General features: G+C 46.5%; 1 protein-coding gene across 10 annotated transcripts in view; it reads right to left on the bottom strand.

Annotated features, from left to right (window-relative positions):
• Nucleotides 1-2,894: 2,894 nt before the first annotated feature.
• The window catches only part of MRPS24 (mitochondrial ribosomal protein S24), a 49,107-nt gene continuing 37,082 nt past the window's right edge, over nucleotides 2,895-14,919 (bottom strand). For 2 of the 10 annotated variants that reach the window (XR_014834174.1, XR_014834168.1), the window contains 2 exons: nucleotides 7,668-10,116; nucleotides 2,895-4,666 (listed from right to left, as the gene is read on the bottom strand). Coding sequence is in view for 1 of the 10 variants with exons in the window: in XM_021079350.2 (XP_020935009.2) it covers nucleotides 6,951-6,994; nucleotides 9,943-10,116 (218 nt within the window). In the remaining 9 variants the exon portion in view is untranslated. Of the gene's footprint in view, nucleotides 5,399-5,835; nucleotides 6,995-7,293; nucleotides 10,117-14,919 lie in introns of those variants that run through there. The other 8 variants (XR_014834170.1, XR_014834171.1, XR_014834172.1 and 5 more) reach the window with 8 other exon arrangements.

The following is a 14,919-nucleotide window of genomic DNA, read 5'->3' as shown; positions in this document are numbered from 1 at the left end:
TCCTTTCTAGGCCAACAGAGTCACCCATTTCAGTTCGAATGAAGCAAAGTAACTGAGACGTCCTGGAAGCCAGCCTGATTGCGAACCAACTTCATCCATTCATCCATGCAGCAAAGGACGATTCAAAGGCGGCCGCGTCTCACACAATTGTCTGCAGCTGCTGTTCTACTCCTTCCCCCCATCTTCTACTCTCTCTCTCTCTCAGGTCATCTCACCAAGAACTGAGTCTCCAAACCTCAGAAAGGTATTCGGTTCGGATCTCTCTGCCCAGCATCCCCGCACAATCACCCACTGCCCCCTCTGCGTCTCTGCTTGAGTAGGGAATAGAGGACAATTCTGGCAAAGAGAACGCTCCATTTTTCCTGTCCAGCCTTCTCAATATACCATAACCTGAGGCTCACACTGACTTCCGCCTTCCTTTCACACCCATATCCAACCCATTCTGTGAGTTCTGGTTCCACGATACTTCTCAAGCCAAGTCATGGCTACTGCCCCATCATCTCATCTCTGGATCGTGGCATGTTGCCTGCTCAACCTCCCTGCCTCTCCCCTTGCCTTTCTGCAGCCTCAGCTCCACCCGGAGCCAGCAGCACCAGCACACACCTCCTCCTGCGGCATCATGTTACTCCGTGGTTTCGTACCCACCAGTGTTCGACCCCGTATCACAATCTCCAAGCGCCTGCCTGGCCTGGCCCGGGGGTCACCCTCTGATCCTGTCCTCCTGCCTCAGATCCTTCGACCACGGCCACCTCAGCTCCGAGCTTTCCCCAGACACCTGCCCATCCTGCTATTACAGCTGCCCTTGGGAAAATCTCCATCCTGTTACGCAGCTTCATAAAACCCATGCGCTCCGGACACGCCCTGTTTGCTTGCTCCGTATCTGTTGTTTGTCTCTCCCACCGGACGGTCTGTCCTAAGAGGGCAGCCACTCTGCTCTGCTCGTGCTACCCCCCCACCCCCGGCTGCTAGTTCAGGACCCCACATGTGGAGGTGCACCGTGCAACTCGTGGAGAGAGCACATGATGCTGGTGAGTCAGCAGATTAGTGTGGCTTTTGGAGGGGGCTCCCCCTCACTAGGGTACCATTTCTACCCTGTGGCAAAGAAGTCACACCTTAGCTATGACAATTTCTCTCTCTCTCTTTTTTTTTTTTTTTGGTCCACAGCCACAGCAACACGGAATTCAAGCCATATCTGTGATCTGCACCACAGCTCATGGCCATACCAGATCCCTTAAGCCACTGAGTGAGGCCAGAGATTGAACCTGCGTCCTCATGGATGCTCGTCAGATTCATTTCCACTGAGCCAAGATGGGAACTCCATTACAACTAATTCTTTAGCATACGTTTCAACAAATATAATTACTGAATCAAAAGGAAAGTCCATTTTCAATTTCCTGAACCTTTGTTGGGGGCTGGATGTCAGGGTTTCCTGGGAAAGTGGGTTCACCTCCCCCACCCCCTGTCTCCTTAATACAAAGAACCATTTATAACAGTGGCAGACTTAATGATGCTTCTGCAAAGATATTCTCCTGTACGACAACAAAGCTGTTATCCTGTTTATGAAATTTAATGTTCATTCAGATGTTTTCTTTATCCACAAAATATCTTTTAAAGATTTTTTATTGCATGATTTTTTTCTTTCAAGAGTTAAATCTTAAGCCAGTGATAAGATCAACTCACTTATGGGAAATCTATGTGCCAGGAGTTTTGCAAGTCTCAGCATCATTTCAGTGAGATATATGTATATATATATAATTTTTTTCTGTCTTTTTTTGTCTTTTCTAGGGCCGCACCCACAGCATATGGAGGTTCCCAGGCTAGGGGCCGAATCTGATTTGTTAACCACTGAGCCACGACAGGAACTCCTCAGTGATATATTTTCACATTGACTTTCCAGTTTCCCCCCCTCCCTAGATGAGACTGACTAGGGCAGGAGTCATGGCCAAGAGCAGATGCCGAAGACCTGCATTTTAGGAGAACAGCTTTACTTGACTCCCCTGAATATATATTGGTACCTGGGGTTCAGGATGATGCTAAGATTTGCCCAAATCGCTAAGGTCTGGCAATGGACACTCGAATGGGAAGCCCTGCCTTCAAATTTAAGTTTGTTCAACTGGAAGCAGCCACCCATCGTTTCCCCCAGGGAGATTAAGGAATGAAACTGGCTTGTCTCAAAAATACATCTCAGTTCTAAGTGTGCTGAGAGTCAGAAGGTCACGACCTTCAGCAGGCTTACGCCCTCAGAGTAGCACGGCTTAGCAGAAGGCGCGTGTTAAGATCCTGGGCTCCAGCCTTGGCTCCCTTCTCCAACTATTGATGGCCACGGGCAAGGCATCGAACCTCTCACAGGTTCCCAGTGGCCTCAGTAGGATAAGGGCGAGAGTATCTGCCTAAGGGGCAGAAGGAGGAGAAAACGAGCTGAGAATGCAAAACACCGGGCCAACGCCCGGTGTGTGACAAGATGCTCGCCTAAACCAGAAGGAGAAGCCAAAAAACATGAGACCGAGGGGAGATCGAGCAGGAGTGGAACAAAAATCACATCTGGACAGTCATGAAACGGTCAACATTTGCTGCGTCAAGAACCCTCTCTATTTCTTGCATACTTCCAAAAACTGAAATCAGTGTCCTGCCTCCTGTCTGCGCCAAGCAGGTAGGAGAAGATTAGCATTTGTTTCTTTCCTCAGTGATTGATAACTTCTAGGTGCAGAGTGTCTGAGGAACACAGACAGCCCCATTCAGAGCTAATGGAATGAGAACCAGATGTGACCTGGAGGCTGATGCCATAATTCATCCACGCCGCCCTGCCTGGGCTTCAGTCTCGGCCCCAAGGTGTGGCTCAGAAAATGCATTACAAAAAGGTATTCGGCACAGTTTGGGAATGACCAGGTAGAAAGTTAAAACAGAATTAAAATTTACTTTAATTCTTGTAGATGAATCCATATGTGTGTGTCTTCCAAATTTCAGGCAAAACGAAATAGGCCACCCCCCCCCCTTTGGAAAAAAAAGGCAAAATATTCTTAGCGGCTAAGGATTTATGTCTGGATCAAAACCAACCTGGCTTCACAAACCTTAAATTATTTGGATTTCAAGAAAACATGCTTCAGTTTGATGATGAGCAAATGGAGACTTCAGGCATATGCCTAAGGCTATACTAAATATTCTAGAAATGAAACTACCATGCTTCCTCTTAAGATTGGAGCTGAGCCCTCCTGTACAGCACAGGGAACTTTATCCAATCTCTAGGGAAAGAACGTGATGGAAAATAATGTGAGAAAAAGAATGTATATGTCAATATATATGTATGACTGCATCACTTCGCTGTGCAGCAGAAATTGGCACATTATAAATCAACTATATCTACTTTAAAAAAATTTTTAATGGAGCTGAATGGAGTATCTTTGAAAGCGAAACCTACAGCAAGCATTCCAAGTAGTCGCGCAGCGAAGTCCAGCGATCTTTGCAAAACCCGTCTCCGTCTCCGTCTCCGGAGAGCTAACTGGGCAGGAAGACCCCGAGGTTGCCATCATACCCATCCAGGCAGAAACCGGGATGCTGGAGCCAGGTGGTGGCGAGTGGGAGGAGGGCATCAGGACAATCTTGGATGTCACCTCCAGGGAGCTGGTTCCCTGACGGAGAAGGTGGGCTGAGAAGTGGGGTGTCGGGATGAATCCCCATTTCTGACTTGAGCTTCCGGGTGGATGGCTGTGCCATTCAATGAGGAACTCTCTGGGGAAATGTACCAAGCCTTTCAAAACGTTAGCTTCTTCTTTCATGAAACGGAAAAGACATCACGTACTCTACGGTTGTTATAAGACTTGGGAAGTTTTCCAACACCATCCAAAAGTGCCCGAGGCTCAGAGGATGTTTATCAATGCTTTTCCCGTTACGTTAGGGTCCTGCCTCCTCTCCCAGCCCCCTCCTCGTCTTCCCAGGCCCCGTGAGGCTCCTGCTTGCAAGAACGAGCCTTCTTCTCTCCCAGTCAGGCTTTCTCCCCCACACTTTGTCAAACATCTCACCTGTCTAGAATGGCCTAGCCTTGAGCTGGCTAGCTCATAAATTATTGAGATAAATCACCATCATTCTCAGAACAACACAGGTCCCTCCTAGAAGGCAGGTGTTTCAACGCATGGAGGGATTTTTTTTTTTTTTAAGAAATGGATCAGGTTCTTTTGGCTCCTCGCCATTCCCTGCTCTCACTTAGCCCTTTCCCTCTCTTTCATTCAAGCAAGGAGTTGGATCTCTATTGTATCTGAGAAAGGATGTGATCATTGGAAAGCAAAGCCAACAAACAAACAATAATGACAAAAGTCCTGGGTCTTAATCGGTGTTGATTTCTCCAAGAGAATCCCTCAGGGAGCTAAGAAGATGTGAGAAGAGCAGACTTGCACATATTCACACACCCTCACGTCTGTCTCTTCTCTCCACAACCCACGGGCACCGAGGGGTTTATCTTTAAACGCCTTTAAACGCCTCTTTATCTCCAAAATCCTCATCAAAGCAGGCATGTGGGCGCGCACACATGTGTGTGTGCGTGTGCGTGTGCGTGCGCGTGCGTGTGTGTGTGTGTGTGTGTGTGTGTCTGAGAGAGAGAAAGAGAAAGGAAGTTCCCACTGTGGCTTTGCAGATACTAGCCTGACTAGTATCTGTGAGGACTTGGGTTCGATCCCTGGCCTCGCTCAGGGGATTAAGGATCCTGGCATTGCCATGAGCTGTGGTGTAGGTTGCAGACATGGCCTGGATCCGGCATTGCTGTGGCTGTGGTGTAGGCCAGCAGCTGCAGCTCCAATTCCACCCCTAGCCTGGGAGCTTCCATAGGCCACGGGTATGGCCCTAAAAAGCCAAAAAAAAAAAAAAAAAAAAAAAAAAAAAGAAAGAAAAGAAAAGAAAAGAAAAAAAAAGATTAAAAGAAAGAGATGTGTCTGCTGAGAGACTGATTAACGGAGGAGGCGCTCCCTCTGATCAGACACTTGGCAGCAGCTAGAGTCAATTTCCTCCATGCGTGATGCCCAGGGTTCAGGAGCACACACCCCACATGACTCAGAGGACCACCAAGACTGACCAACACTCCCAAACAGAGGGGTAGAAATTCCAGAATTTCCTGATCTGGAAAAGAATGAGACCTCAGTTCAAAACCGCAAATGGAAAAAAAAAAAAAAAAAAGAAAGAAAGAAAAAAAGCCCCACGGATTTCCCACTGTTCTCACTGTAGTTCTGTGGGTTAAGGACGTGATGTCATCTCTGTGAGGATGCGAGTTCCATCCCCGGCCTTGCTCAGTGGGTTAAGGATCCAGCGTTGCTGCAAGCTGTGGGGTAGGTCACAGATGCAGCTCGAACCTGGCCTTGCTGTGACGGTGGTGTGGGCACCCGCTGCAGCTCCAGTTTGACTCCTAGCCTGGGAACTTCCATGTGCCGCAGGTGGGGTGGTAAAAAGACCAAAAAAACAAAACAAACAAACAACTCTGTAAATGGGCTGATTTGAAATGACCTGCTTTGTGAGGACGAACCGATTGTAGAATACATTCTTCTATAAATGTAATTCCTGGATTTCTAGAGAATAGAAGCATAGAAGGCTATGACTGAGTTAAAGTTTTCTATTGCTTTTTGGGAAAATGCTACGATAATTTGGATTCTTTCACATTCTGGCCCTCCTGGGCCCTGAGAGTCCACGGCTGACCACAGTGGACTTGCCCTGTGCGCAGGCTCAGCCCTTCCCCCAAGGACAGAGGTGACGCAGACCTGGCACCACCTGCCAGCTCACGGAACTTCCACCAAAGCCACGGGCTTTCTGTGCCTCGTCCATCACGGGATGATCGCGCTCATTAAAATAAAGCACTGATTTGATTTTTTCCAGAGAGCTTCATTAGAATAAGGAAAAATTAAATTTACCAAGGAAAGGAGGAAATGGTTGAATAATAATATGACAGGTAATTGAATTCTAGGTCCGTGAATGCCCTGGTGTGATTCAATTCTGACACATGGAGCCAGGGATGAGAGGAGGAAGGCCTCTTCCAGCAGAAACCTGCTGATCCCCAAAGCCGCCTGGTGTTCCTGGCCATCCGGTTCCCTTGGTGACAGGTGACCTCTTTACTCCAAGGGCAGAATCTGGTCCTTGCAGAGTGGCTTTGGGGGACTTAGACATTACTGAGAACCTACAGCACACCGGAGAGTGATACTGAGAGTTCCCGTTGCGGCTCAGCAGGTTAAGAACATGACTAGAGGAGTTCTCAGTGGTTAATGAATCTGACTAGGAACCAGGAGGTTGCGGGTTCGATCCCTGGCCTTGCTCAGCGGGTTAAGGATCTGGCGTTGCTGTGGCTGTGGCGTAGGCCAATGGTTGCAGCTCTGATTCGACCTCTAGCCCCGGAACCCGACTAGGCCACAGGTTTGGCCGGAATAAGGAAAAAAGAGTGTGAAACTGTAACAGCACTTAACCCTCAGACACCCAGTGAGGAGGACAACAGATTTCCATTTTGCTTATTAGATAACCAAGGCCCCAGGAAAATGGAGGCATTGCACACACAAAACAGTGCAGAGCTGGGCGTTAACTCCAATGTTTCTTTTCTTCTTCTTCCTTTTTTTTTTTTTTTTTTCAGTTTTTGGGGCCACCTGAGGCATATGGAGGTTCCCAGGCTAGGGGTCGAATCAGAGCTGCAGCTGCCGGCCTACGCCACAGCCAGAGCCATGCCGGATCCGAGCTGCATCTGCAACCTACATCACAGCTCATGGCAACGCTGGATCCTTAACCCACTGAGCGAGGCCAGGGATCAAGCCCAAATCCTCATAGATACCAGTTGGGTTAGTTACCGCTGAGCTGCAACAGAACCCCACGCCTGTGTTTCTGATGCTAACTTGCATGTTATTTCTACCACACTCATGGTTACTTCCAGAAGGGTGCTTACCTCAAGGTGAACAAGGAAGCGGGCATCCTGCTGGGACCGGCTCATCTGTTTACTAAGCTCCTCTCAGGTTCTTCTTCCTGGCATCTTTTCTCAAGTCTAGGCAGTATGAGAGGGGACATACTCTGAAGTTTTGTGAAAGGACTCAGCCAGTGTGCAAGTGGCCAGTTTACTTAGGAGTAAATTAACATTTTTTTGGAGTTACTGCTGTGACACCACGGGTTAAGGATCTGGCATTGTCTCTGTGACAGCTCAGGTCACTGCTGAGGTGTGAGTTTGACACCGAGCCAGTTGCAGTGCATTAAAGGATCCAGTGTTGCTGCAACTACAGCACAGGTCACAGCTATAGCTCGGACAGGTCACAGCTGCAGCTCAGATTTGATTCCTGGCCCAGGAACTTCCAAATGCCTCGGGTGCAGCCAGAAAAAAAAAAAAAAAGAGTAAATTAGCAGTTTTTAAAAATTCATAAATAAGCAAACATTTTTTAAAGAATAATACTCAATGCTTGGGGCTTACAATGTGGTAATACCCTAACAGACTGTTAATGAGAATGTCCATTGCCTCAATCTTTTTAAAAAGTGACTTGGACATTGTTATAAGTTGAATTTTGTCCTCCTAAAATTCATATGTTGAGGTCCTGGACTCCAGGCCCTCAGCATGTGATCATACTTGGAAATAAGCTTTTTAAAGATGGAATCAAGCTGAGGAGTTCCCACTATGGCACAGTGGGTTAAGAATCTGACTGCAGCAGCTCAGTTTGTGGGCTCGATACCTGGCCAGGGTTAAAGGTGCAGCCATAAAATTAAAAAAAAAAAGACGGAATCAAGTTGAGATGAGATCATTCTAGAACAAAATGGGCCGCTAATCCAATATGACTGATGTCTTTACCCAAAGGGGAAATTTGGACCCAGAGACACAGAAGGAGAACCATGTGACGAGACACCCGGAGAAGACAGCTGGTGACAAGCCTGGAACAGCTCCTTTGGGGCTCAGAGGGAACCACCCTGATGACACCTTGATCTTGGACTTGCAGCCTCCAGACTTTGAGACAAGCAGTTCTGCTGTGGCACGTGTGTCACGGCAGCCAGAGCAAAGCAGTACAGGGGATGCGCCCCGAGAATCTGAAACCCCCCCCCCCCATGGCTGCTGGCATGGGAATTTCTTGCCTTTGGCTGCTTCCTAAGAAGTCATGCCCCTGACGCAGATTCATTTCTCCGGCCTTCCCCCTCTGCGTGCTGTTGCAGGAGGCCGTTCCCAAGTCCTCCAGGGCCCTGCTCATTTCTGTAACTTCTCTGGGAGCTTAAGCGTCAGCCACCAAGAGATCTCTTGTCGGTTTTCCTCTCCTGGTTTGGCCTCCCTGGGTGAATCAGCTGTCACGCTCCATTCAAGGACATTCCTGCCCCGGGCACTGCCCTGCCGCAGCCCCCGTGCCCTGGGTTCTGGTCATACTTGGAGCTGAAGCCCAGTCTCTCCTCTGGGACGTAGAAGTGAATCTGGGGGTCTGCTGGGCCTCAGGAGGCAGGCGGCAGGGATGTCACCTGTCAAGAGGACCCCACGACCACTGAGGGGTCTGGACGTGCCTGGTGTGCAGCTTTCTCGTCCCCTTGAAGATGAAGTCCCTCCAGGCAGCGGGCCCCTTGGTTCTGAGCCGCCTGGTCCTTCAGACACATGTGATCTAGTGATGACCCCTGTTTGGCCACCTGTCCCGCTTCCCGGCCACTGTGTGACAGCCACGCCTGTTCTCCTCTCCCAGCCGCTGCTGCAGCCACCTGCCCTCTCACGCGGAGCAGCATGACGGCATGAGAATTCGGCCACGTGAGACAGGCAGTCCGGGGACGCGTCCTTCTTTTTCAGGTCCGAGCTTCCGGATGCCCTCTGTAGTGAGAAGCAGGACCCAGAGCCCCTCCAGTCCTCACTGACCGACTCCTGTGCTTTGGAAACTTCCAGACTGAAAGGAATTCTGATGTTAAACAGGGGCTCCTTGTGTGGCCTGTTTGCAGAACCGCACAGGCTGGAGCAGCCGTGATGACCTCTGACCCTTGGCCCGCTAAGCAAAACAAGGTGAGGGTTTCTCGGGCAGCGTGGCGGGGGCTGGGGGGGGGGACCGGAGGAAAAAAATCTGACCCTCTTTCACCTGAAGGTGATGAATAGCCCCCGTTTCAAGCCAGGGCCCTCTGGCCCTTCTAGTCTGTGCTCTACTTTTAAAAGGCCGGGTATGGATGAGCGCCTTTCAACTGTTTACCAGGAGAAGGACAAAGATCGGGTTACCAGCCCTGGGTGATTCATCTTTTCTCCCAAATCAAAGCCTGTGTCCGCGTGAGTTCATCTTCCGTGTGCAGGCGGTCGGGGCAGGAGGCCGGGGCAGGAGGCCGAGGCCAAAGGCCCGGGAGAAAGAGGGGGAGCCAGGAGCGCAGCCAGTGAGCGGCCGGGTCTTTTTTCTGCCTTCACTTTAGGACTTGAATGGCTCTGTTGGGTTTTTGGTATCTCTTTTTTTCAGCAGAAGGGTCTCTGGTTTCCTTTCCATCAGGACAACTGAGGATGTTTCTCCAAGGTTCCTAAGCTGGGAGGTTTTCTAATCCCAGAGACGTTTCCACGGCAAAAATCTGTGTTTGTGTTTAGAAACACTGCTGTTGGAACCGTGAGAACCCAAATTCGTATTTGAAGGGGAAGGAGCTGCGGGTCTGAGACAGACGGATGCCCTGACCGCTGACGCTGTAAATGTCTAGAACATTCCGAGCACAGAGAACACGTTCAAGGACAGAAAATAACCTTCTGAACACCTAGGTGTCCCTTATAAACTTCCGACATTCCGCCGTATGTGCCAGCTTTCACTGAGAAATAGAATATGCACCGAGACCTCGGAAGCCCCTCCGCTCCTCCCTGTCCTTAAATCAGTTTCTCCTTCCCCGATGTTACCATGTCCCTGCTACAGACGAATGTCTCTGTAAACAATACACACAAACTACTGAATTTTACCGAAGGCGTCATTCAGGAGTGAGCTTTGCTTTCGGGCGATGTGATGTTTTCGGGTTTGGTAATATACTCACCGAGGCAGCACCGGTCCTTTCGAATGAGCGCATCCCGTGTCCTTTCACGTGTATGGTGCACTTTCAGCATGATGACCATGGGGACATCGGTGCCTTCGGTCCGGAGCTGCGGAGGGTCGGAGGCTTCACCCCACTCACCAGCTAACGAGTTAGGCTGCCTCTGTCTCATGAATGCTGGTAGGAGAAACGAGATTCCTGGGTCAGAGATGAGAGCCTTCATTATTCACAGCGTCAAAGCAGCGGCCAGAGTGCCAGCATGTGTGGGCTGGCTCCCTGAACCCTAAAGCCCGCAGGGTGGCGTGGGGGTCCAGATGACAGCCGCACATGTGGTGGGTTGGGTTGCAGAAAAGGACCTCTGAGTTTGGGGATCCTGCAGATTTGGGGCAAGCAGTAAGCAAGCTGCCTCTTTGCCCTGGAGTGAAAAGTTCCCTCGTCCTTTGAAGGAAGGGCCTCCCTGCCAATACAGCCCTGAGGATGGCTGGTAAGAAGTGTCAAGACTTTGCAGTCTTGGCACAGCCATAAGTCTTATAGGAAAACCAGAAGCCCAAGGCAGACCATGTCTCCCAAAGCTTCCAGGTACCAGTTCTTACAGGGGTCCCCCGGGTGTGCCATTTGTCTCCTTCCCCAGCATGTGTGAGAAGATTTGCTTCTTTCCAAATGGTTTTTCACAGTGATTGTCGGAATTTACCATCTCCCCCCACAGCATACGGGGTTTTTCTTGCTTCTTCGTCTCCTGTCCAACCCTTGTGTTGGCAGACACTTTCATTTGTGCTGACAGCTATAGAAGGATAATGCAGGTGATGTGAATGTGTTCCCTGGATGACTGATGAGTTTGAGCATCTTTTCATTTACAGCATTGACCTTGTACTTTCCTTCTCTGGCCTTTGCCTTTTCATGCCTTTTGCCTGTTTTTATGGATTTCCCTTTTCCCAATTGATTTGTAAGTGTTCTTTGTACAAATGGTATATAATTCTTTGCCATTTATATGTATTAATAATAGCTATTCTCACTCTGCAGCTTGTTTTCTCACTTGGTACATAGATTTTTGTTTCAGAGAAAAAATTTAAAGTTTGAAATATGAAAAAGAGACTAAGAAAAAAATTCCTTTTGCCATAGCATCAAAAAGAATAAAATACTTAATAGTAAGTTTAACTGAGTAAGCAAAAGAGCTGTAAACTGAAAACGGTAAAAACATGGATGAAAGAAAGACTAAATGGAAAGATACCTCATGTTCTTGTATTAGAAAAATTAATATTGTTTAAATGTCCATAATATCCAAAAGGACCTACAGATTCAGTATAATCCCTATCAAAATTCTAAAGGCAGTTTTCACAGAAATAGGAAAAAATGATTTTACCATTCGTATGGAACCACAAAAGACACCAAACAGCCAAATTAATCTTAAGAAAGAACAACAAAGCTGTAGGAATCGCACTTTCTGGTTTCAAACTATGTTACAAAGCTATAGTAATAAAAACAGTGTGGTATTGGCATAAATACAGATACCAGTGGAACAGAATAGAGAGCCGAGAAATAAACCCGTACATATATGGTCAACAAATCTGTGCCAAGAATCTATAATCGGGAAAGAACAGTCTCTTCAATAAACGATGTTGGGGAAATTGGATATATCCACTTGCAGAAGAATGACATTAGACCCCCCTCTCGATCTTACAACACTCACAACACTCACAAAAACTAACTTGAAATTGATTAATGACTTGAAAGTAAGACCTGAAACTTTAAAATTTCTAGAAGAAAACACTGAAGAAAAGCTCCTTGGTATAACCTTGGCAATGATTTTTTTGGATTTGACACCAAAAGCATAAACAACAAAAGCAAAAATAAACAAGTGGAACTGTATCAACCTAAAAAGCTTCTGCATAGCAAAGGAAAAATATCAACAGAATGAAAAGGCAACATATATGGAATGAGAGAAAATAGTTGCAAATCATATATCTGGTAAGTATATAAATATATACCCAAAGCATATAAGAAACTCATACAACTCAGTAGCAAAGCACTCAATTAAAAACACAATTAAAATGAATTCGAGGGAGTTCCCACAGTGGCTCAGGGGTAAAGATCCTGACGAGTATCCATGAGGATGTGGATTTGATCCCTAGGCCTGATCAGTGGGTTAAGGATCTGGCGTTGCTATGACCTGCAGTGTAGGTCACAGACACAGCTTGGGTCCCACATTGCTGTGGCTGTGGCTGTGGTTGGCAGGTGCAGCTCCAATTGGACCCCTGACCTGGGAACTTACATATGCTGAAGGTGCGGCCCTAAAAAGAAAGAAAAAAAAAAAAAGTAATGAGTGGGCAAGAAAACAGAATAGATGTTTTTCTAAATATACAAATGGTCAATAGGAATATGAAAAGATACTCAAATCAGAGAAATGCAAATCAACACGACAATAAGAAGTCACGTCACTTCCGAATGACTTCTATCAAAAAGATGGGAGACAGCAAGTGTTGGTGAGGAAGTGGAGCAAAGGGAATCCCTGTGCACCGCTAGTGGGAAGGTAAACTGGTGAAAGCACTGTGGAAAACACGGTGCAGTTTCCCCACAAAATTAAAAATAAAACTACCACGTTATCCAGTAAACTCATTTCTGGGTACATATCAAAAGGAAATGAAATCAGTATCTCAAAGAGATATTTGAAATCTTGTTTTCATTGTAACATTATTCACAATAGACAAGGTATGGAAACAGCTTAAATTTCTGCAAATGGATAAAGAAAATGCGTGATATCACACACACACACACACACACACACACACACACACACACACACACACACACACACAAAGCACAAAGGAATATTATTTAGCTACAAAAAGAGGAGATTCTGCCATTCGCAATGACATGGATGAACCCGGAGGACATTATGCCTTGAAATAAACCCTACACAGAGGCAAATGCTGTCATGGTTTCACTTATGTGTGGAGTCTAAAAAATTCACTCACAGAAACAGAGTAAGATGGTGGGTACCAGGGGCTCAGGAGTGGGGGAAATAGGTGTTGCTCAAAGAGCACAAACTTTGAGTCAAAAACGAATAATCTCCGGGATTCTCTATGCAGCATGGTGAGTATAATTAATAGTATTGTATCTTGAAATTTTCTAAAAGAACAGATCTTAAGTGTTCTCGTTACACACGCACACTCAAATGGCAACGGTGTACGGCGATGGCTGTATTAATTAGCTTTATTGCAATCATCGTTTCATGATGCACGTGTGTGTCAGATCATCACACTGTATCCACTGTAAATATACATAAACTGTGTTTGTAAATTGTACCTCTTAAAGCTGGAGTTAAAACTGTTTTAAAGACTAAAATTTATTTTTACTTTTTTTCGGTCACACCTGAGGCATGCAAAGTTCCTGGGCCGGGGATGGAACTCACACCACAAGAGCGACCCATGCCACAGCAGTGACAACACTGGATCCCCAACCTGCTGAGCCACCAGGCAACTGTAATTTTCAACAGTTTGTTTTTGCATCTTAAGAAACTCTTTTCTACAGTAAGGCCAATTTTTCCCCCCTTCTTTCGCTTTTAAAAATATTAAAGTTTGGCTTTTTTCATTTAGGTCTTAACATGGGAAATTTAATCATTTGTAAAGTAAGGTATGAATCTGACTGATTTTCACACGCGGACAAGCGATTGTGTCACCATTTACTGGGTTCCCCGGAGACAGGTGAAATATTCACTCCATCACGCTGCGCCTGTCATTCAGGCTAAAAACCTTAGAGCTATCCTGACTCTTGTCCCTGACAGCCAATCCATCAGCAAATCCTGACAGCGCTGCCTCCAACAGATTTACCCCTGCTGGTCATTTCTCACCCACACACCCACCACTGCCTCAGCACCACTGCCCCCAGCTTTTGCCTGGATTATTCTGTGGCCCCCTAGTTAATCCTCCTCCTCCATCTCTTGCTTCCCTACAGCATCTCGTCTACACAGCAGCAGGTTACATCTTTAAAAATGTATTTGATCACACTATTCCTTGCTAACATTCAGAATAAAATTCACAACTGTCCTGTGCTCGCAAGCAACCTGACCGCTGTCTGCTCTTCTCACCCCATTTCCTCCTTCTCTCCCTGTCTCTTTGTCTCTTAGTATCTGTCTGTCTGCCTGTCTCTGTTTTGCTCTCTCTCTCACTCACTGTGCGGCAGACAGGCTTGCTGTGTCTCACCTACTGACTCTGTTTCTACCTCAGGACCGTTGCACTTGTCATTTCTTCTTCCTGCCATTTCTCTTTTTCCCCAGATAACTGTACAGCTTGCTTTAACCTCATCTAGGTTCCTTGGGGGCGGGGGGGGGACAGCATATGGAAGTTCTCAGGCCAGGGGTTGAATGGGAGCTGCAGCTGCTGGCCACAGCCACAGCCACAGCCACAGACATGGTAACACAAGGTCTGAGCCCGAGTTCTCTTGAAACTAACTACTTTGCACTGATTTTATGATGAAATAGTGTTGAATTTTATGGATTACTTTTTCTTCTTTAATTGTAAGGTGGTAGAGAACAGTAATATATTTTCCGATGTGAAGCCATCTTTCCATCCTCAGAGTAAACCCTACAAGTTATAAGGTATATTTTTATACACTGCTAAATTTGATATTTTAGCATTTTAAGATTTTTGAAATGATGTTTATTAGTAAGATTTTTCTAAAATTTTTATTTCTTTAATGCCCTTAGCCAGTTTTTAAAAATCCATCTTATACTAAATTTATTTTTAAACCTTTCTTTTTAATTAATGCATTTCAGATATAAATTTTCTTCTAAATTCTGGTTGAGAGACATCATACAAGTTAGTTGCATTGTCATCTTCTCTTTAAGTCATGAATTATTTCAATTATTTCAAGTTTCATTCATATGGCTTCTTTTGAATAATCTATCTCTATTTTTTGCTCTAACTAAATTGTGCCATTGTGGTCAGAAAATGAGTTCTAGACTATATCAGTTTTTGGAAAATA

Source organism: Sus scrofa, chromosome 18, assembly GCF_054392235.1.
Source record: "Sus scrofa isolate SSC_HxYL_T2T_F1_AM1 chromosome 18, Sscrofa_HxYL_maternal_Yorkshire_Landrace_v2.0, whole genome shotgun sequence".
Taxonomy (NCBI): domain Eukaryota; kingdom Metazoa; phylum Chordata; class Mammalia; order Artiodactyla; family Suidae; genus Sus; species Sus scrofa.
Note: the sequence above shows the minus strand (reverse complement) of the source record. Positions and strands in the feature narration are given on the sequence as shown.